This window comes from Morone saxatilis, unplaced genomic scaffold, assembly GCF_004916995.1.
Source record: "Morone saxatilis isolate NCDOM2014 unplaced genomic scaffold, NCSU_SB_2.0 Contig23, whole genome shotgun sequence".
Taxonomy (NCBI): Eukaryota; Metazoa; Chordata; class Actinopteri; family Moronidae; genus Morone; species Morone saxatilis.
In genome coordinates this window covers 12,060,353-12,085,014 of record NW_023339796.1, presented here as the reverse complement: position 1 = coordinate 12,085,014, position 24,662 = coordinate 12,060,353, and the positions used below count along the sequence as shown (strand labels likewise).

At 39.8% G+C, this 24,662-nt stretch overlaps 1 protein-coding gene across 1 annotated transcript; it reads right to left on the bottom strand.

Annotated features, from left to right (window-relative positions):
* Window positions 1-11,783: 11,783 nt before the first annotated feature.
* LOC118335182 (glutamine synthetase) lies at window positions 11,784-15,631 on the bottom strand. Its single transcript, XM_035671398.1, has 7 exons — window positions 15,483-15,631; window positions 14,617-14,805; window positions 14,360-14,521; window positions 13,440-13,586; window positions 13,217-13,344; window positions 12,914-13,113; window positions 11,784-12,805 (listed from the first exon to the last, which is right to left on the bottom strand). Exons 2-7 carry the CDS (start codon window positions 14,780-14,782, stop codon window positions 12,493-12,495), a joined length of 1,116 nt encoding a protein of 371 aa, XP_035527291.1. The 5' UTR covers window positions 14,783-14,805; window positions 15,483-15,631; the 3' UTR covers window positions 11,784-12,492.
* Window positions 15,632-24,662: the final 9,031 nt, after the last annotated feature.

Sequence of the window (24,662 nt, the reverse complement as noted above, 5' to 3'; positions counted from 1 at the left end):
GTAGTAGTAGTAGTAATAGTATAATATTTCAATATTATATGAAATGCAATATTGGATTCAATATAGATTGATACTATATTTATTTTGTTTTATTGTAATATAATTGTAAAATAAGTAATTTGTAATATAGGTAATATAATAGATGAAGTATAGGCTACATTATTATTACTTCCACTGTTAATTGCAGATTGTTATTACATTGATGGGATTTTAAAACCCTTTTGATGACACCACCAGTGCTACTTACATTTTCAAAATGTGGCTTCAGAGCATCGTTCCCGCACGCGCTGCTCTCACTCTCTCCACACATGCTTTGACGCATGTTTTTCGGCTTCAAAGAGGACTAGACATGCATCTGTCCAATCATTGGTCTCTCAGCGGCCTGTTGCACCCCCACTGCTTCATGACCTCCCTAAAACCTCTGCCCGCCTCCACTGCAGTGATCCTATTACCCTGAACAGGTCACAGACGGACATCAAGAACACAGCCTTATGGGAAAATACGTCATTCCCGTCTGCTGTGCATCGTTGTATTTTGATTACTGGGTCTGGATTAGAAGAAAATTGATTCCCCGTGATGACAATCCTCTGAGAAACGACACAGCAGTTTGTATTCTTTGCTCCTACTTCACTCATTTACCCTACTTGTTGCTGTGCCTCAGTTTAGGCTGGTAGTAGTGTGTGTGTGTGTGTTTGATGTACTGAGGAAAATAAAGGATTTGCCGGGATTAGGCCCTTGCAACAGACTAAAGGCCGTAGGAAACTTGCTGTGGCACCATCAGATACATGATCAGCGCTTAATCTTACAGGAGCTCAAGGGAGTGTGGGGGGTTGGAAAGGGCACTGCTTTCGTGTAATCATTTTTAAATGTCTGAGTTAGAGGGAGGCCTCATGTGTTCAGCAAGCAATTTATCCGCTGTTGTTGTGCAGGCAGATTGCAAGGATCTGACAAAAGATGTAGTAAGTTGCATGACTGCATTGGCATGCCAACTCGTGTGTGTGTATGTGCGCGTGTGTGTGGACTCAGCTTTTTTCTGTCTGAGATGGCCTGCTTACCCTGACACACTGTTGGTAATTATGCAACAACAGCCAGTCTGTTTCTGTGATTTGAATCAGCACTTGATGGGAACAAAGATTAGACTGAGCTCGGTTTATTTCTAGTACAACACAAATGATATCGCTGTTAGAATGAGAATGAAAACTCAAAAAATGGTAACGTTTTTTTTATTTCTAATTCACTTTTTAGTGAAAACTAATGTAACTGGTAATCACTCAAATGTGGCTGTTGCACGGACCAGAGGATACATTTTGTAATTTCAAGACAAAAAAATATTTATATTTCTGTTGTAACAGGTCGGGAAATTCTTTATATGCAGTTACACAACTTTCACAATGAAGATGACAGCAGTTTGACGCAACCATCCTTAAAGGACTGTGGGAAACATGAGGACTGCTCACAAGAGACAGATTTTAAACAAGTTTACTGTCATGCTAGCAGCCTTCTGAGGCTGTACTTTGATCTAAATGCTAATATTAGCATATTAACATGCTCACAATGACAATGCTAATATGCTGGTGTTTATCAGGTATAATATATAATTTATTACTAAGTTTAGCATGATGACATTTGTAAATAAATGCACTAAACAGAAACTACAGCCGAGGCCGACAGGAATGTTTGACTGTTTTGACCTGACCTGATGCTAGATGAGGATCACCAAAGTCCTTAGCTGTATACTCTGGGGACTATAAATGCAACATTTTTAGTAGTTGTTGAGACTTTTCAGTCTGGACTGAATGGTCGACTGACAAAATGACCAATTGACCGAACATCATTGCCATTCCAAGAAGTAGTGTAGCTAAAAATGTCCCTGCGTCAAGGTTATTTTTTTCAGATGTAACCATTTCCTCCGGAGCCACAGAGGACATTACACAACTGTTCACAGGCTGAGTAATACTCTCTATGACTATAGTAAAGTGACCTTCATGTGTAAAATTGGTGGAGTGTCCCTTTAAATCTGAAGATTTAAGCAGTACCAAATGAAAACATGGGTTGAATTTAGATTTGAACAACACATGTAGACAAAAGCCAAAGCACAGAAAGCATGGGACAAATACAGCAACTGCTTTACAATGTAATCATTATGTAATCATCAAATTAACACATCATGTGAGTCTTTTTAATGACCATCTCACACATGAGCAGTTACAGAACGGTTAAGATTTTTTTGCATTACGTAAACGTGAATGACAAAGGACATGTTAATTATGTGAATGGGTACAAAATCCAGCAGCTTTACACAGAGGGTCCGTGTTTTACATGCCTAATCATGTGTGTATGATCTGCTCATGTGTTGTAGCATACACACACACACACACAAATGCACAGAGGCCATACATCCTAGAGATTACATAATCCCAGTGTAGGTCACCATCACCCATGGTGGGCAATAACTAAAGGAGAACATGATTTAAAATATGTTTATTTCTGTAATCATTATTAATCTAACCATTACAGATTTAATTGTAATGCCTGTTTACAACACAGGGTTATCTGAGGTTTACACTCAGTCTTTTGGCTGTTCACATGGTCGGCTGTCCTTAGACCGCCTGTGTTTGTCAGCTGGTCGACATGACTCTCAAGATGGGAGTCCTTTCCTTTCCTTTCCTGAAACTTCCTCCCCCAAGTGTGACTAACTGGGGAGGTGACCTATAAATCTGTTCATTTCTCTACTGCTTAAACACTCTGGTCTGTGATTATAAGGAAAGAATGACAAACTTTTTTGAAGTCTGTCTTCATATTACATAGAACAAGGCTTACCTTATGTGTCTTAGAATAGCCAGTTGAGATAGACAAGATTTAAGGAAATTGATATGTAATTGTACAACACAAGGATATACATACACATAAACACCCAGCAACAAGATAGTGATGATGATATGGTTTCATCTACATAAAGTTAGACATTTGAGAGTTTCCAACAGTTCTGACTGTGTTTGAGCACCAAGTATCATCAAGTCTATCTCTCCTCATCCTGCTGGAGTCCTGCGCTCTTATGGAGCTGGTTCCCGTTGTTTGGCCAGCTTGAGTCCCATTTCGCCAGAAGAAGCCTGAAGTGCTAACTGGGCCAGCATGCCTCCTATTGCGGCTCTCTTCATCTCCTCCTGGAGCACGACAGCACCCGCAGTGGTCAGCTGGTTGTGCTGGCTGGTGTTGGTGCTGTTGTATTTTAAAAAAACATCTCAATACTTTTTTCACCACTGTAGTTAATTAGCTATAAATGATGAGATCACTCCATAATGTAAAAATCAATAACCTATACAATCAATGCAGAGATAAAACATGATTCAATTAAATTGTGAGTTTAAAATATGACTTAACTAAAACCAGACTCTTCTTAAAAGCCCCAGGTGATCAATTTCCAATGGCAGCTACCTTGCTGAACATTTAATCCCTTTAGCATTACAAAGAAACGTCATCTACCTCCTCTGCCACACCCAATCACCCAGTTGTCTTACATAACATTAACTTGCCATATCTGCGTCTTTAAGCTAAAACAAACAATCAAGATTAAATGAATATATCTCTCTCTATCTAACTGTTATGTGCCTTATCAAAAATCAGGTCAGGGACACTGTATAATGTAAGAAACAGTTTGACTTTGAGGATTGTCCGTTCAGTTTTGGGTACCTTTAATGAGCTTACTTTATAAACACACCCTAATATGGCTTCAAGTTGCCAGAGACATGTGCGTGCGTTGTAGCATCCGTGTGTGCGTATGTGTGTATGCTTAAAGGGAGGTGAAAATCAGGTCAACATGAATCCTGGAAGAATAAGCATTCCCTTTGTTAGACCTATAAACAATAGAGAGAGGTGTTCAATAGGAAAAAGGACAAACGGGCTTCTCCTGTCTTAGCTGGTCAGGACTAGAAGCACATGGATGGATGAACAAAAGAAAGACAAAGCAGTTGTGTTTTTACTCTTTGTCCCACTGCCATTCTCTGGGCCTTGGGAAGTGCCTGTTCACCATAACCACCAATGGACTTTACCCAGGTTGTTTGCCTTATGCAGAGTTCAGCCCAGTCTTAATATCCTCAGAACATGCAGCATGTTGTTTGTGTAGTGCGGTGCCAGGGGCAGCGGGAGGTAGGATAGAGTTAAGCTGCACAAAAGAAATGATGCCCTTGATCACTTGCATGCAAGAAAGCAAATAATTTTGAATTAGCTGAATCCTACAGAACACTTCGATGGTAATAATGAATAATAAAGGCGGAGAAAGATAGTTGATTGTTGAGTCTCATTCCCAGGTTGTGAAAAAGACTACCGACACTAGCACAAACACCACCTGTTGTGTTGTGTGGCTTGCTCCAACCCACTTTGTTTCCAATTCACCATAATCCAAAGCGTCTGTAGACTCAACAATCAGCTACCTATCTACAGAATGACTGAACCCAGCTCTAAGGACCATACCAAGTTTAATGTAGCCTATATATAACAGGATCATTACATTGACAATGATGGTACTTTATTGTCAGATCAAGATCAATTTTCAGCTCCATTTGCAGCATCACAGAAAAGACATAAATTAGGACGAGAAACAAAGATACATTTAACATAACATTAGAAACACTGGTCTGCTTGTTGCTACAGTAACATTTTCCATTGCTGTTATTTCCTCATTCAGCTCTGACAAAGAAATAAAAAAGAAGTCACCAGGAGGTGCAGATGAGGTTACAGAGGTATGAGCCAACTCTACTATATGTTAGCACATTCAGATAAGAGGAAGTATACTGTAGCTTAGTGATGCCCTTACTGTCATATTGAAAGTATCTTATTTAGCCATTTCTCACACCCAGCAGCACGTCTGTTGCAGCACTTTAACATCTAACTTTCAAAGGGATCACAACCACTGTATCTCTCTCTATTTACCACATAATGCACTTTACTGTCTGTCATTTTATTTCAGTGAGTGTGAAACATTTCTGCTATATAATGCCCTCAAGAATTCCACAGTGAAATGATAAATGTACTGCTTTCCTCTAACAATCATAGTGTAGTACTACACTACAATACAGTAAACTATTAGGTTTTTATTAAATAGGAAGTAGTAGGTTAGATAAATAATTAATGAGGGACTGATTTGGGAGCTTTGCTAAATAAGTAGACAATAAGTAGATTAGACATAAACTCCATGTGTGTATGTTGAACAGCTGATGAGCAGTTTTCTGGTGGTAAATCCATCTCATACATTCTTCTTCTTTGAGCTAGAAAGCAGCACCACACATGTAGAATTATACTGCATATCTTATTGAACAGAACATCACAGAATCAGACTTTTGTCTTGTGATCTTTGTTTGTTGTTATTAATATCCTGCTCTTGCTCCCTGAAAAAAAATTGGAAATAAGAAAAGCAAACATGTTTGCCATTTATAGTATATATTTAGCTATCATCACACCAAATTTATTAACCAATGTTTAGAATTTAGATTAGACTAAGAGTCCATATGACCTGCGCTCTCAGACATGACAATCCCTAATACTTATCTTATCTGGACACAAAATTAGTCACTTCTAAAATAAATTATCTTGAGCATAATGAGGAACGAGAGTCTGACTGAGTAGACAAATTGAATGAAAAGTATATTCTCAAGCTTTTCTGGTCAGGGCGTGAAATATAAACCCTGTCCTATCTTCCCACACTGTTACATCATATGAATCAATTGTGTCCAAAATTGTCTCAAATAATGTCACTTGATCCACTCACCATTTGCTTGCCTGGATGTGCTGTTTGCTCATATAGTCCTATAAGAAAAATAGACCATTAAAAATAGCCTTTTAGCCACTCCCTCTTTTATGAGACGGACTCTGTATATTTCTTTTTAAGTATATAGCCATGAGCTGATTGCTGTTACATGATATTTGCTCACAGTGACAGGGAGAATCAGCCAACCAGCAAAGACCAAACAACAAAGAGCTAAAGCAAATGTCAGAGGTGACTTGTAGAGTGTAGATAATTATCAATTGCTTCTTGAGAATATTTGCAATTGATGATGGATCTCATAGAGAGGAGAGACATGTCTCATGTGTCCACTAAGGGCAGTTAACAGACAGCTGTGTGTATACAGGTCAGTTTAACACCATAATGCATCTGAAGGAAATAAGATGAATACCCATAAATGGGTCTAAAAGCTAAAGGCGGCTTGCTACGGTCCAAAGGGTGGAAATATACCTCATGACACATACAAAGGCTTATGCACCAAATGACGTCTTAATTGTTCTGCTTCCACAGAATCTATAAAACCACTTTCCTCGCTTCCTTATTGGTTTTAATTTAATAATTAATAAAATGAATTTACTGGTACTTTTACTTGGTTCTTCTTCCTATGCCCTTCCCTGATATTGGCACACAGAGTGCAGTTAGTCATGTAATCTAATTGTTAGATAGAGTTTGCAGGTAAAATTTACACGATTATCAATGTGCAGAGTACATTGCCAAACTGTGGGTGTAACGTGATCCAACTTTTAATTTAGAAAGGGTGTGTACAGCGGTGACTAACACTGAGTGTGGGTGTATGGGGAGGGTGCTTCTGGTGTGAAGGAATCTATGGCTGACTCATGTTACGGTGGTGTTGTTCATTAATCGTCTGTTAGGCAGAAGTGTCCATTCACTGCTGAAGTTGACCCAAAACACTGACCTGTTTGTGGGTCAATGTTTTAAACAAACAGCCCTAGTGTAATGGTTGCCATGCGAGAGGCAGCTGTTAGCATCACGCAGCGCAAACATGACTTCTTTATACTGCTGAACAGACCTGTTAACAGAAATGGCTGAAGAGGTCCAGTAAATGGGCCTTTCCCAAATCTGCTTTACTTCATATCAAAGCATGCGCATGCTCTCGTAACATGATTATTGCTGACCTCCATAGCTGCTGGGCCCCAGAAGGCGTTCCTCGTTCCCCCCTCGGCCCTGCTACTGAAAACCTCAACATGTAATACATCTTGTGCTCATGCATAATTTTTTAACCTGTTTGATTAATAGACACACCTTTTGTATGAATCAAATTAAGAAAGCCTGATTTGACCAAGTTTTACAAAAGATTACATTTTGAATTTGAGCTTTTTCTTTTCTAGTACGCCTACATTTCTGATCTTTCCATCAGTCAGTAACCACATACAAAAATCCTCCTGTATGTAATTAAATTTGTGACATATTTGTATTTTAAATTGTTCAATGCTCAACTGCAGTTGTTGCTGTTTAGTATCACCATTTTTGCTTAACAATTATTTCCACTTCCTGCTCTTTGTTATTTTATGTTTGCCCTGTCTGCTTTTGTGGTGATCCAGTGTCCACACATAAAGCAATAAAGTTTCATATTATATAATTTAATTTGATTTGACACAGTTTCACTGGACAAACATAAGGACAAAATGCACAAGCAAAAGCTCTAAGCAGTCTCAATCCTAAAACTTCTGTTAGGACATTAATGTTTTTTGCATGTTTTGTGGAAAATTACACAGAAAGTGGACTTGTGGGGGTGTGGGTCATCCATTGTTTTGTGTGTTAAAGACAGGACAACCCCTGCCGATAAATCAGCAGGAGGCTTTGGGGGGAGGGGAGCACTTCTTGTGAATTTCGAGTTGAAAGAGTACTGGCATCTGGCCATCCACTCTGCCAACTATTCAAGTAATGGAAGTGTGGACTGTTTGAACTTTGGTGAAACTGAGCAGAATTGTTTGTGACCGGAACAGTTTGTGAGCCAAAATGCCAAAGCTACACTTAGGTAATTAATAAAAATCACCACTTGTTTCCCTCCAAGTTATATAGACGAGTAGACGCACAATTTACGTCAAAGAGACATTTTACCTTTGCTGGATGCTTATGCAAAAGAAAAGTGCAAAGAGTCTTGCCCACAATCCAAGTAGGTCAAGTATGACTGTGGAAGAACATGTGTGGCACCATCTTTTCCCGCCAGGTGGTTATAATCTGTAATGCTGTAATGTGGAAATTACTGCAGAACAGATGTCTGTGCTTTAATCCACATTTACAGAGTTGTTATTTGCAGAAGCAGGCCTAAACACATTTCAGATGCTGAATCATTGTTTTCCATCGACCTTTACTTCCCTTTTTAATTATTTTCACCCTTATAAACCCCACTGCACTGCAAAAAAACAACACACTTTCACCTGCTCTATCTAGTTACTGTCTGAAAGAAACAAAGGCAGTTTCTGTGCCGCATCAGTACAGTCAAAACTGTGTCACTGTGTCATGCGTAATGGCGTAACCAATCACGGTGCAGGTAAGCACGAGAGGCTGAGGGAGATCTAGCATCAGCCCAATCACACCAGAGCACTTAGCCAATCAGGATGCTTCTGGTCAGGGCATAGCATCTGTCTGTGTGAAAATACCAAACCGTCTGAATGTGGATGTAAACATGCAGCAGATTGTTATTCTCAGCCCCTGCAGACACACACATGTGTTTCCGAGAGCTAATGTGAGCACGTGTGTACAGCTTCCCCTTGTGTGTAAATGCATGTGAGGGTGAACATTGCGTGCATGTGTGGGAGAGGGATCTCCAAGAAACGTTAAAGATTTCTTTACTGAGGAATCCATATTCACATAAACAGCAACATTTTTGTCGCAATTATTACATAGGATATTCAAAAAAAACCTTCAGATAAGCTCTCTCTCTCTTTTTTTTTCTCCTTAATAGGATTATACATACTCCTTGGCAAGAAATGAGCTATGAGACAAATTTGTCCTCAATCAACATTTTCAACCCATCTCTTGCAGTTTTCTTATGCAGTATTTTGCACCAAGCACCAAGCTGCAGCTTCATTTCTAAGCTGTTTTGCAAATTTCCTCATTCCCTCATCCTTGTCATGGCTTTAATGCATGGTTCCCTTGTTCTGTTACACATTGTAGAAAGAAGAGCCAGTACTGGTTTGAACTAGTATGATGTGTTACACAACAACACAGCACAAGTGAGGAGAATCATTCTGTACATGGACTGACAGCAAAGCCATAACCTTTAACAATGACAAATACTCAGTGTACATGCTTTTTTTCTTGCTTCTATTTCATGCAGTCGTTATTTTAAATAAAATACAAAAGATCTGTACAAAGTTGGAGGGCATTTGCATCGCCTGACGCCACATTGCGAGTGCATGCTAACAGACAAACATCTTAACGTTGTGTTTGGCCGAAGGGGGTTATTGTGCAGCTTCATTTATGAGACCCCATTTCATGTTTTTTTTTTCTTCCTTACATAACGCGGGTTTTTTTTCCTCTCTCCCACTCCACACAAGAACCACCACGTTCCAGCCTGTACATTCCGGTGGTTGTCATAGCAACAGGGCAGCATCCCTCCATCCTTTGTCCAGTGTCTCCCCTTCATTTGAGCTTCCCAGGCGGAAGATGGTTTGGATTCTGCATGCAAATTAACCCCCCCACCCCCCACCCCCATTGAGCTTCGAAGCGAGGAAGTGGAAGGGACTTTAAATGGTGACTGAATGTCATTAGGTGCTTTTCACAGATCGTAACGAGGTGGTAAACTCCCCACATCCTGCACAAGTATTACAACACTTGTGTTAAATAAGAGGGAGAGAACACCCAATCAAGACCTGCATACAACGGATCCTCACAATTTCCCGTTAATTATACAGACTGAAACTCAGTTAGAGGTACATGACATGCACTTTCATTCAAATATTTCCTTTTGGTTATGTTTTGACTCTCCGCATATCCACTGGTATAAAAAACAATTGGCACAGGTGGAATGAGTGGGTGAGTTGGGAAAAGGAACACTGTGTCCCTGCATGCGTCTGGGAATGTTGGAAGTTTTTACTGTGAATAATGGACTGTAATTCATTGTGTGGGCCAGTTTAATTTCCCTGTAATTGTGTGTAGCAGTCGGTGGATGAACTTTCTGGAAATGGGTCTGTGTCATCTCAGTGTTGTTTTTGTTTTCGCTGCATGTGTGTGGGAGGGAGTTTAACTTAGCATTTTCTCCACTATTTTTCTAATTGTACTACACAACGGTTTCTGCATAAAGGTGGGCAGAAATAGAATTATGCTAGATAAGCCTCATTGCTGTTGCATGACAATTTTTAGGCTGTTCTACAAACTTTGCACTCTGCACAACAGGGTTTTTACGTGAAAATCTAAAGCTAACTCTAGGAAACCTGCAACAGTATGCACAAAACAAAGTGTAAAGTTCAGAGAGTTTGCAGATTTGGGCAGGAAAAAAAACCCCAAAACAAAGTCAGAGTACATGTGTTGGCTTCAGGCCAGTCAACATCCTCTGAAACAGCTCTGAACCTGCCCTTCGACTTTACGATTGGTTAACTTGTTTCTGGCAAAGCCAATCAGTGAGCTGACTAACGTTCTGTTGTGAGGGCAGTTGGGATGTAGGGGAAAGGTCTCAAAGCAAACTTTATTGCCCTTCCCCCAAGGGCAGGGAGTGCACCAGAACTAAATGTTTATGTCTCGTTAGATGAGGATGTTGTGTGCTTCTTGTGAAGTAAGGTTAGAATGTCTCCTTGTCAGTAGGGAAACAAATAACACCTTCACTGTGTTTATATCTGTGAAGTTCTAACTCACATCTCATGTGTAAACTCTGATGAAACAATAACATCATGTGCAATACACTTGGGTATTTAGAAAATACTTACATTAGCATTTTACTGTTAAACTTTGCCTGTATTTGGATAAGGGTCAAAACTAAAAATTATATTTTGTCATGATATTCTCTTTTTGGAAAAAAACTGAACAAACTCCAGCGGTCCCATGCGGTCCCATGCAACTATAAACCTACTGAAATAAACCTGACGTGTCAACCTGCCCGTCTGGTTTGTTTTTTAGGTAGTAACAGGATTCAAACAAGATAAGTCTTGTTCTCAGCCACAAGGTGCTGTGCAGTTTATGACACAGCACTTCTGTAAATATATTTGCCTCAGGCTGTTGGGAGTAAAGGAGAATAATAATTGTCTCGTGAGTGCACCAGTTTCCAGTTACTTCCCACAGGATCCCAAAAACCAGCCAGAACAAAGCTGCCGTTGAGCTCCTGCCAAGATATCAGTCAGACTGAAACACAACCAGAGAGCCTTTACTAGAGTTACCTTTAGGTGCACTTCATTTTACCGTTATGTTTACAGCAAACTGCTGTTTCACCAGCTGTTTAAACAGCTTTTGCAAATATGAGCGTTTATATTTTAGGCAGGAGACCAGCATCAGCTGTTTATACAGCCAACGGTGTTCACCAGATGACCAGATTAGTGTGTAAGAAATTAGCAAGAGTTGAATGGTGTCTGCTCTATTATCAATTCATGTGATGAAAAAGCTTTAAGCCTCCAGTCTACTTGTGGCTAGACCAATGAATATCTGATGCTTTAACACTAGAAAAGCAGAGGGCAGTCCTATCCTGTTACTTTTAGCAATACTGAGACATTTTAGGTAATCAGCTGACTTGCAGAGTTAGCAGAGATCAGCACTTATCTGTCCAGTACATACAGCTACAGGCAGAAGTATAGCATAAAGGCTGCAAAATGGGGAACACAGCTAGTAACAATTTGTCACTAATGTGTTAATCAGTAAGTATTAGATTTGTTTGAACAGGACAAAGCCTGGCTTGCAGTTTCCAGTCTTTATGCTAAGCTAACAGGCTGTTAGCAGTAGCCTTAATATTTCACAGTGGTATTGACCTTCTCCTCGGACTCTGCAAGAAAGAGTAAATATATGTCCCCAAAACAAACTATTTAAGCCTCCAAGTCAAGAGTCATACACCATCTTGTGATAAAAATAAAAGTTTTAAATGCATCAATAAAAACACCAGGTTCAGTAAACATGATGTTTTATCAGATCAGGTGCATTACAATATCGCAGTTAACAAAAGGATAAAACTGCTTGAGGAAATCTACAAATGGCATTATGGACAGATCAACCACATTGAACAACAAACGTCTGAGTACAGACATCTCTAACAGTGTCCCATACAAGTTGACCCAGTGTGTCCAAATCTGAAGACATCAAACGTTGCCATTTAAAAAATAGAGAGTTCATAAAAATCAAAGAATTAGTAACATTGAAGACTGGACAGTTGAAAAGGGCAGGTCAACATATATTAACAGTTCATTAACTAGTCAGATTTATGAAGTTACACATGCTGCACAGCCTCAACAGCTCTACTCTTCACTGTCCGTGTGCTTTAGTTCATTTTAGTCACCAACAGACAAGGGAAAGATGACATGGGCTATAAAACAGTGTTACAAAAGCCAATCCCTCCCAAAGACGAGGGGAAAGACATACCCTGCCATTACCAGCTCATAACTACCAAAGATATTACCGTGTCATGTTTAAGTTGACCAGCCAACTTTAAACCATTAAAATGCAGGTTAAAATCATCTGAGTGGGAGAAGAAAAAAAATAAAAATACAGTACTATTTTAAAGAAAAGATAAAGTCAGGAGGGCAGTGGGAGTCAGTCTATGAGTGGTGGATTTAGTAATCCGTAGGTTCATCTCCCTCCTCACTCAGCAAACAGGTGCGAATCAGGGCCTCGGTCACACCGTACGGGTCGCAGTTGGCAGATGGGCGGCGGTCCTCGAAGTAACCCTTCTTCTCCTGGCCGACGTTGCGAGGAATGCGGATGCTGGCACCGCGGTTGGCCACGCCTGCAGAGAATTCGTTGATGTTTGAGGTTTCATGGTGGCCAGTGAGACGGCGGGCATTGTCAAGCCCCCCTTTGGGGTCATAGGCGCGGATGTGATAACTGTGCCTCTTCCCAAGCTTCTCAATGGAATCCTCAATGGCTCTGAAAGCAGAAAAGACAAGATTCCCCATCAGAAATTTAAAAGTCATTCATGAAAAACGCTACATTAGTCGAGCAGTCAGTCAAACCCATGATGCTTTTGACACTCACTTCAATCCACCATCTTCCCTCATCTCCTTTGTGCTAAAGTTTGTATGGCAGCCAGCACCGTTCCAGTTGCCAGGGATTGGCTTGGGGTCAAAAGAGGCAACAACGCCAAAATCTTCACAGACACGGTGCAAGAGGAAGCGTGCCACCCAGAGATGATCACCCATGTTGATCCCTTCACAAGGTCCAACCTGGAACTCCCACTGAAAGCAAAAACCAGCAATCATGTTTCATCTCGAACAGGCTATTAAAACCATAAAAACACGTGCAAAGTCCAGACGGGGATTAAGTGTTTAGTATCATTACCTGAGCTGGCATCACTTCAGCATTTGTGCCACAAATCTGGACTCCAGCATACAGACATGCTCTGTAATGAGCCTCCACTATATCTCTCCCATAGGCTTTGTCAGCTCCCACGCCACAGTAGTATGGACCTGTAGAAATATGACAGTTTAAAACTATCCAGACATTGATTCACATTTCCATGCAGGAAACACATTTACACTAATACAATAAACCTGCTGCTTACCTTGTGGTCCTGGGAATCCATTGGATGGCCAGCCAAAAGGGTGTCCGTCTGTTCCCAGGATGGTGTACTCCTGCTCCATGCCAAACCAGGGATGCTGGTCATCCACCATCTCCATCACCTTCTTACATGTGACACGAAGGTTGGTTTCTGCCGGAAACAAAAGAGAAACAATTAGATGAAAACTAGTAAAAAGTTATACAAAACTTCCAATTCATTTGAGTACTTTGGTCTCTGTAATAGAAGTTATAAAAACTGCTCTAGGGCACCAGAGCTCTGAAAGTATGAGATGTCCCCTAAAGACAGTTAAACTCACGCAAGAGGATCCAGTGAAACTGTAGACTACATTAGTTTAAATGTCACTCTGTCCTCTGCTCATTTTACCAGTCTGCAGTATTGTTGCTAGATTCAGGGCTACTTTAGTGATACAGGCTTCACTTCTACATGCCTCACCCTTAAAATGTCTGCATCTGTGTGCATGCACATGACAATGAGTGCATTCATGTGCAAATGAGTGCATTCATTTTAGTAAGTGTGTGAGCACCTGTTCATATGCATGTGTGAATGAAACTGTGGCTGCATTTTCCATGTTCAAATATGGCACAGAGATTTAATCTTGCATTTCAGGTCAGATTAGATGCTTGCTTATGTGGATAAGATAGCAACCAAGAGTACTTAAAGTAATCCGTGTATCCATAGTATGACACATTTCTAGTCCCTATAAACTAAAGCCAAGCCCCCCCTCCCCCTCCTTGCAGACCAGTCTGATCAGGTTTAATCCTACTACAGTTCGACTGTCTCGAAAACATGTTTTACAATAATTTTCTACAAGGGCAATATATTTTGCAACCAAAATTATTCCATTGATTAAATCTTTATAAAAAACAAAAAAACACAACTTCACAGATCTGAGCTCTTGTTACCTGCAGGTTTGCCATTGTACTTCTGCACTTCACACAGGACCAGCTTGTTGGGGTCTTTGCGGAACGGGTCACGGAACATGGCCGCAGGAATCAGATACATGTCGCTGTTGGAGCCCTCAGCCTGGTAGGTACTGGAGCCATCGAAGTTCCACTCAGGCAGATCTACAAGAGGAGGAAGAGGGTGGATATATATTATAATAATGTAAGACGTAGGGGGGCATCACTGGAAAATCAGGAAGATTCAGGAGGCTGCTTACCTTCGATGCTTTTGGGCTCAAAGTCCAGCGTCCTGGTTTTGCAGCGGAGCCCCTCTCCGGTTCCGTCGATCCAAATGTACATGGCTTGGACTTTATCCCCCTGTGGGAGTTCCATGTACTGCTGCTTTACAGCTTTACTCAGTGTGGCACTGGCGGACGTGGCCATCTTTATTTCCTACTATAACACACCTGAAGGGGAGAAAAGGAGAAAGGGAGATGCAGGTATGAGACCACGGTGCGCTCTGGATCACATGTTGCGTAACAAGGGTTGGGGGCGCAGGGGGTTGGGGGGCGCAGAAAACACAAAAACCACCACCATTGTCTTTTGTTCCAGAAAGGAGAAGGGGGTGAAAACGTGCTGGAGGATGTAAAAGAAGGCGCACTTCCAGCCTTTTCCCTTTCTCCACTTTGGAAAACAAAGTGGAGAAAGGCAACTTGCCACCGCCTGTGCATCACTACAAAGATCACAAAAAGGTGCATCGTGGAAATCCTCAATACAAACAAACCTGAACAACAACTTCAACATTTCCGCTCTGTATCCTGTAACCATTACGCCTGTTGTTGTAGTCATGGTTACAGTGCCCAGAGTGAAGCAATATTACATCATAGGCTTCCTGGTTGTAATCCCATCACTTACTGCCTACTACTAAAAGCCTTATTCAAACATTAAACTCTCTAAGCGCACATCTTAAAACGGACTAAATAATGAGCCGAAGCCAGTGGGGCCACATTAAATGTTAGGTAAGAGCTCATCGTGGCAATCCAACAATGAAAAGTCCGGTAAGAGTGAGTAAGCGCTGAGCTCCTGCCAAACCTGCTACAATTAAAGTAGAAAAAGCAGAGAGAGAAAAAGAAAGAATAATTACCTGGAGAAACGAGGAAATAGAAATAAAAACTAAAGGACTGACAGGTCCAGTGTCTTGTCGGTTGATGTCTCACTAGTGGCTCTCTCATTCTCCGGTACCGAAACTCTAGATCCGGCCGCATTTATAAGAGCAGAAACTGGGATGTCGCGTCTTTGATTGGTCGGAGAGACTGCAGCCTGTTTACTCCACGTTGATTGAAGGCACATGCAGCCCGATCATTGGATAGGCTGTGAAACGGAGCTGCAACGCCCTCTAGCAGGAGATCAGCCGCGTGTTACTATGCGTGACCCTCCTCCACTTGTGTGTGTGTGTGTGTGCGTGTGTATCCTCATCCTCACATGTGTTGAGGAATTACAGTCGAAGCGAAACAACAATAAAAAGAGGCGATCGGGGGCTGTGATGATGAAGGCTGATCACTTTTCTAAAAAATAAAAAAAACATAGAAAAAAACGCCTCATTGTTGGAGGAGAGGGACTCAACCGTGTGGGACAAAATGTACAACATCCTCTCAGCCCCCTCAGCACAAAGCCACCAGGTAGTTCTCAGTCCAAGACGCCACCGTGTGGTAGAGTTCAGTTACTGCCAGAGTATCAGTGTACTGGTTTTAATGGGAGAGGTTATGTAATCCCACTAAGAAACATGACCTGGTGTTGGTTTTTCCCTGGATGCCCACGTGAGCAAATTATGTGAAACATGCATCCATAATAATTATAAACGTTTAAACAATCAATGAGATTGCAGAGATGTTTAGAGATGTTTTGGTTTATTAATAGCATAATCGCCACCCTTTATTGGTCTAATATAATTACCTAGTGTGTCCAGTGTTTATGTAACATTAGGCCTACGCTGACCTAATGTTACAAAGACAGAGAGCCGTACTGTAACTAAAGAAAGAACTTAAAACCGGTTAAAAGTTACATAAATTAAACTTTGTAGATAAATTGTAAAGTTAAAGCCTTTCTCCAGCGCTGACACAGCACTAAAGTCAAGTTGCACCTTTGCGAGACTAAAGGAAAAGAGTCTAAATGATCATCTGAGTGTTCATAACAGTCTATCAACTCGCGGTGGTGTCGCTGCCATTTGTTCCTAAAATATTCTCCCTCATTTGGTGTTTTTATGATGGTGGTGGAGAGTCCTGTTTAACACAATGTTCCAAAATCAGTGTTCAGCTGGGTGATTGTGAAGGTCATAGCATATGATTCACAATCTTTTCATACTCACTGTCATGGAGGAGACCACTTCCACCAGGATATAAATGTGTCATCGTACGATAAAAGAGATCTTTCCCTCTGAGGGGATGTGTTTTTAATTTTCCCCGATCTGGTCTGGAGATAATGCATTTAACAGGATGACTGCGCCTATATGCACCTATTGTTTTTCCATTAATTAGATGCTATCAGCTGTTGAGGAGACTGATGTAGTCGTGATCTAAAGCTTCAAGAAAGCACCGGCCCTGTCGGATGTCTTTGGTGGCTGCGCAGCAACCCGAAATGATCTCAGTTTCAAAGAGCACCTCAGGCCTTATTGCTCAAGAGAACCATCGACCTTGTGGCATTAAGCTTGCTCTGAACTTTTAGGTAACTTTAAGTAAGGGTGATGCTGCGGGGAGGCATGAATGAACAGGTCTGCTGTTGTGGTTACCCTAGACAAGGATGAGGAGACAATGTAGAGCAGCAGTGAATTGGTAGAGGAAAATACAGACATTGGCCAGTGATGTTCAGAAAACGGATGCCAGCACATCCATGAAAACCTACTTCTCTCACAGAGGTGTTGAATGTCACCCGAGGGAGCTGAGCAACCCTCCCACACACTTTTATATTCAAAAAGCTTAAATGAAGCGACAGAAGTCCCGTCTCATGTTTTAATGCAGACACTGTTGTGCCAGTCCCCCTTTTTCCTTTTCTTCCCATATCAGACTTTGTGCTGGTACACAATGAACACTTCTCTCGGGATCGTCTGCGGAGACACTGGCTGGGGATCTTATGATGACCTTCCTAGTGCCCCGGGCTAAAATACCCTGCTGCACCATCTGTGTCCCTGCTGAGGCTCTGCAGCAGGTTCTGACCAAGAATGTGTTTGCAGTGTACCTTGGTGGGAATCATTAGAGGCAGAAATTAACCACAACTGCAAACATGTATCTTCTGCAGCCTGCAGCCCTTTGGCAAAGGATTCAAAGGATGAGCAGGACGTGTGCCAAGAGAATTAATTAACAAAATATTAGTATTAATATAAACAGACTCTCCCATGTGTTACAGAATTACGTTTCATTATTTTGGCGTCCACCGTGAATCTATCCTGTGCCCTTTAAACTTTTGTTCTTTGTTTTGATCCACTGAAAACATATTACATCATGAAATGATCGTCCTGAGCAACCCTCTGCTATTGTTTTGTTTTGCAGTTCAGTGGATGTACAGCACCACCTGATGGACTCAGGGCTCCAGAGCAGCAGAGGAAAATGAGGAGGGAGTTCTCTGTTTCAGGCTGAACTATTAGACCGGACTTTTATTACATCTGGAAGGGGAAGTTCCCTCTACCTGCTCTTTACAAGGACAAGTAAGACCAACACACAAGGTAGAGTTGATTGGAAAGGTACAGGTTTCTGTTAAATTGATATTATTTTTCATAAAGTTGGGCAAAATGTTTGAAATCATGATGTTGATAAAAGAAAATCCTATATCTATAAATATTATGATGTAGCAAATAAATGCAAAGTCACATATAAACCACTGAAACTGAATAAACATGAACTTTCATCCTCAGCCTTAGAAATAGTATTTTCACAAAATAATCTGATCTCAAAATCTACTTAGTGTCTTTTAACCGTGTCTCAGTCTTTATCCGTGGTTTTAGTTTGCTCAGTTGTCATTGACATGGACTGAAGCCAAAGACCAACCGTTAAGCTCCAGGACCGGCTAGTAAATCAACTTTGAGTTGAGATTATTTTACACTATTTTACACTTGTACATTAATGCTTTAATAACTCATTGCTTCTTTTCCTTTAAACAATTTGATTGTAACCATTACTTGTGGATTGTAAAATGGCAGCACAATATGATCATATTATCACCATTTTCCCACAAAAAGTCAACAAATATTATCATATTAAATTTTAGCTGAGCCCTAATCATGAAAATATTATTTTAACTTTGAATGACCTTCCATTTTAAACTGAAGCACAGTTTGTCAAATACATACAAATAACTCAAGGTTGCGTTCCCGGTGGATGATAAAGTCACATCTCGAGTGACTTGTTGTTCTCAGTGAAAACATGTTGAGTTTTCATAGCTTAATCATTGTCACATTTGCCTGAAGGCACCACGCAAGCTGCTCCGCCAGTCTGTTGTGATTTTTTAGTAAATTGTGGACTAATAAAGAGGGAGGGGCCCACTAGTAACCAAAGGGACTTGACTCTCCATGATACACACAGTTTATACCCACATTTATGTGGAGAGTTCGCACCAGTTTTACTTGAAGTGATACCAGACACTTCTACCAGAGTGATGTCTCCAAAAGTACATAGGAGAGATGCTTGGGTGCTGATAAACTGATCATAATCATTTCATTTGTAATCTTTGACCTGCCCTTGACTAGTGGTATCTTTTTTTCATTGCATTTAAAATGCTTTTTTTTTTTTTTTTTTTTGTTTATTGTTTCTTAAAGAAAAGTTTGATTTACATAATATATGTTTAATTTCTAGATATAGCATTTCTAAAAGAAATAAGTTGTAGGCAGAGATACACTCAACCATTAAATAATTAATTAAATTAGTTAACTAAGGGACTGTATGAAAATGATTATGAGGGTTTGTTTTAGATTTTTGCTAAATGGTGCTGAAATGTTTGGAAGAGTAATGGAGGATCTTTTAACTCTTTCCCGCCCCATATTTATATTTTTAGTTTACCCTTATCTTTGATTTCATTGTTAGTCAAAATCAAATAATCACATAGAAATATTATACCGCGCAGTTAAAAAAGCCACGTTTTGCTGTGTTTTGCCGTAGAGGACAATGGTCCTGTCTCTGTATTGGGTTTTTTATTTTCCTCATAACAATCAAATAGTAGCTATTAGGACCAATATGAGTTAATGTTAATCTTTCAGCGCAATGTCATTCCCTGTTCCTCTGATGGCGACGTTGTGTCACATATATCCTTATGAGCATTATTTTTCTTTAAGCTTGCTTCATCTGCATAATGAAGGAAAGCACAAGTAGTAGTATAATAGTGTAGAAGGTATCCAGTTTTTCGAAGTCTTAATGTAATCCATAGTTGTTTTTCCAACATGTAGGAATATTTCTTATGCCTGTTTCAACATTTTTTTTATTTAATGGTAAGTCAATCATGTCAAGTCAGTTTTTAAATGGTGTGTGTCTTTTTACTAATAGTGACATCAACAGGATGATTTAATGTGTATGTAACCAGTTCATTCTTTATTATAAAACTAGAGATATGTATCACTATATTTTTTAAATTCTGAAATACCCTACAAACTTCAGGGTCATGAAATGTGCTGTGCTGTCGCAGTTCAACCAGAATACGTCAGTGCAGAGTGTGAGATTTGCTGATACTTTGGGAATCTGATGTGACTGTCGGTACAGGTCTTATCAGTGTGATGACACTCATTTCATAATAGAACTGAAGTGACTTGAAGTTCTCCTGCGTTCACATCAGTTTGTCCCCATCTCACCTTATCATATCATGATTATCCCAAGGCAGATAAACATATCAGAGCAAATGAGTGACTTCATTAGGGAGTCTTTCTCAAGAGCACAGATGACTCCTCTTTGATGCCAAGAATGATGCAGTGTTTTACAATTTCATCAGCATTTAAAAGGAAGAAGTGCTCCTGACTGTAAACTTTTAGTTCATGAATGATTGGAAGACATTAGTGAATCGATCTACTTCTCAAAATGTATCTTTAAAAAAGCTTTTTCTTAATGCTAGTATCTTGTATGTTTTATTATTATCATTATTATTTATATTGTGGCTATTTTATTCCAATTTATTTTGTATTATTATTATTACACTAAACTTAATACGATAATAATGAAATAGAATTATGAATAGCCAATTTCATCATGTTTACAATTATGTTATTCCTAGTAGTTTTTTATTTAAATTATGTTTTAATAAATGTATTCCCAATCATTTAAAAATATGAAAATCAACATGCAGAAACTTCCTTGAGACACAGTAATGATCTACGACAGTGGAAAACAAATGCACCCTGCGTTGGTTATTACTTTGTCTAGGTTACCATGTATGGTCACATAATTAGAGCAGGAACTGTTTTCAGAACTTTCCTAGCGTTGATTGTTTTCATGCTCATGAGAAATGTAAATGTCTGACTGCCAAAGAATCGAACTTTTAATTATTTTGATGGATTTTCCAAAAGCTTTCTGATTAAATCAGTGCTTTTTAGCAACCAATCAGCACTAATCAGTCAGAACCACCTGATTGATAGGAGCACTGACCTGATAATGTGCAACAGGCACCAGTTATGATGTGACTGATACACATGAAATACAGTTGCTTCACCGCCATCATTATAAAATTCAGTGTTTGCTCGATCGGTTACATTTATTCAGTCATCTACCCTACATAAAAATGACTACAATGAGCTGTACAGGTTTTACATGGAAAGAGAGAACGCTGATATTGGATTAGTACTTTATCCTGGCATAAATCCTGAGGTGAGGTGTGAATCTGTATCGAGAAAGAAATGTGTATGTGTGTAACTGACAAATGAGAGTCTCCTTAAATGAAAAAGGTCTGCAGTAAATTATACAAAAGTTATAATTAAATAACAAAAAGATAAAGTAGAAGCACTGCTCTGTTTCTTTAATGTGAATAGTAGCTGTTGTTATTGTAGTTTTAACTTTTGCAGTTGTTGGGTGCTGTGCTAATCAACTGTGTGATTAATTTTCCAAGCATTCAACATGTTATTCTTTATATGTTGGAAAATCAGACGAACACTACGAAACATTCTCCAATGCAATGACCAACTTATTTACATTTCACACTACTACAAGCTAAGCTAAAATTATTTAGCTTTAGTCTCAGAATTAATTAAAGATTCTAATGACAAAGATGGAAATATGCAACAGGAATGTAAAGTATTGTGATAAAACAGAGATGTCTTTGTCTTGGAGAGTCACTTCATTTTCCAGCAGAGGGCAGCAGTTACCAATCACAGGCCTTTATCTGGCAGAGCAAGTCCATGGTTTCTATTTTGAACCATTAAGCAACTAAAGTGTCATTCTCTTCTTTAACCTATGTATTTTTCTTCATTGGACTCCATTCAACAGAGAAGAATTAAAACTAAAGAACTTAGTACAAAACCAATCAGTTCAGTGAAATTCTGCAGATATACAGATTATAATTATTCACCTGTCAAAACATAATTGAAGGCAGAGGAAACTGAAGTGTCAGTGCTGAGTGCAGTGGTGCTATTTTTAACAATCATATTAATATAATGTATTAAGGAGAGATTTCTAAAGTCAGAGATACAAATGAAAGATGTTTTTCATCAGGTGATTATTCTACTGGAGCTTTATTGAACAACTGTATATTCTCAGAAAAGAATTTTGAGTACAATGCACGACAAACTTTCTCTCCAGACTTTCAAACTCACCTCCTGGGTTTGTAGCACAGAGGCTGATGAATAACCCTCCACACATCTTACGCCTTCACCCCACTCAACCTTTTAACAATTAGGCCCTAACCCCTGCGATCTCTCTGCCGTCATATATCATCATGTCCTCTACAAACCACAGGACAACACTCTACCTTAAAAATTAATAAGGCTGACAACATACTTGTCGCTATTTCAATGCCCAGCATGTCCTCTGTGACTCATCGGTTCAGCTGTAAATCAGGCCAGGAGGAGCCTCAAGGGATTGTGTTCCTCTAAAGCTCCTTCAAAACACTTTATATGGAGCATCAATAACCAAACGCTTTGCAATAACACTTATTGGCACGGCAGCATGAAATACTATTGATTGTTAGGGTTAGGGAATGAAAATCAGCAGGAGCACTAGCTGCTGCTCGCGTTGTTGCCTTTTCATGATTTTTGTCTGTATTCTCTCTCCAGTATCAGCAAGGATGAAGGCAGAGCAGCGTGAGGCATCATGGGTTATATTTAATCCAGCCTTGCTCCTCTTTGGGATAATAACTTTTTTGCTCCATTCCAGGACTTGTCTGTCATCTTGACATGGCAATATCTCCCAACTCCACTGTTTCATAGTCAGTTTCATTTACTTCCAAATACCATTTCACACCCTGCTGGCTTTAACTAGGTATTATACAGCGTGTGGGGAGTGTGCTGCAGATTGAATCGTGACAGAGACAACAACGTTTCTGGTGAAAAATAAGTGAATATTGTAAGTGGCAGACTATATAAAATGATTTTTTGCTCCATTTTCTTGGCATGAATTTGTGTGTTTGTCATCCTGGTCCCTCGAATTCATATGGGATAATGATAAAATTTGCTGCTTTTATTTGGTTTTTGGTTTCAAATTACGATTTGTATCGAAACAGAGAGCAGTGAACAATTCATATTCCTGTGAACCAGAGTTTTAAATGGAAATGGTAATATGCTTTATTATAATAGCTGATATAATACATGAATATGGTTAGTTTTATTATAGCTTTTTAATCTAGGCAGGGGAAAACAGCTAACCTGGCTCAGTACAACATCTAAAGCTCACCATGTTACAGTATATCTTTGTTTAGCATTTGTTATGTAGGTTAGGTGTTAGGTAACTTCCAGCATTTTTTTAACTTGTTGTTTTCCGTCTTTATGCTAAGCACGGCTGACCATCTCCAACCTTCAGCTTCATATTAAACAAAAGAATAAGCGTATCTCGCAAAATGTCAAATTATTCCTTTAACTGTCTCAGTTTCGTTAAAATGAGAATTTCAACATTTATGAATTGAATTGTGCTCAACAGATGTCCGTTAAAGGCTATCCAATTAGTTAAACTAATAACGTTAACCGTCAAATTAAAATTTCAAGCTCTAATGTCAACGTATTTTGAATAAACAAGGTGGGTCAATAAGGAGCGTTAGTATTGTTAACAGCTGAATGTGCCTTCTTTTAATAGAATATATTTATTTTATTTTGTTAACTTAGCCAATGAATAAATAGCCATACCATATTTCCCAAAATGTCAATTCCTTTAACAACTGCTTCTGTGGTTTTAGTTCTTGTTTGTTTTTGCTGGCGTGTCAATCACAGTGGACATTAGAAAGTTGGTTGTATTGTATTGGCTTATGTCCTTGTCACACGTACAGTGGTAGCACTAGTACTAGTGTACCTGCTGTAAACGGAGAATATTGTGGGTTATATTAGTAATCATCAATGAGAACCTACTGCCTGCCTGTTTAATTTGTTCTGGACTTGACCCTGTTCTCCATAATTCAAGAAGTTCACATACATAAACTCAACAACACCAAAACCAGGATGATTGTTTCTGTCCACAGATGTTATTGTTTTAGTTATTTATTCATTCTTCTCCAGTAATCGCCCTGCTAACGCCCACCGGGGCCTCAATATGGAGAGATTGCCCCTGGATGTGTGCACCTTGATGCCAGTAGGTGGTCCTGCCAATGGCTTGGTGGGTGAGCATGGTGTAGTCCTTGCTGCCACTGCTGCTGACATATCAGAGCTGTTTATTAAGAGGATGACAACTCTATCAAGCCCCATAAGCGGGCCCTCGTGCACAGGAGTTCTTTTGTTACTTTCGGGGAGGGTGTCATCAATCTTGCTGCCATGCTACTCTCTTGAGCTGTTGATGGCAAACACGATTCCTCCCTTTCTGCCTGGCCTCTCCCGCCTCGCAGTCTGGAATCAGGCGTGGTGAGGGGGATCGGGGAGATAGGAGGACTTTCCCCGAGAGTGCCTTTTCTTGACAGGCGACAGAGCGGACCGTTTGGACACCAGGGGTGGATATATGGGACCATGTAATGAAAAGACGTTGACAGGACCTGCTTGCTCTGTAATGAAGGTCCTCTGGAGCTGTGAATGGATACACACATCTTTCACGCTTTTGTCTCCCTGCCTTTCCCACAGAATCTATCTCATCCATTTTAACCAAAAAAGAAAGTGTAAGAGAAGCATCCCAGACAACAGCTCACAGTGTTAAACATTTACATGAAACAACGTGGTGTGAATTTTTAATGA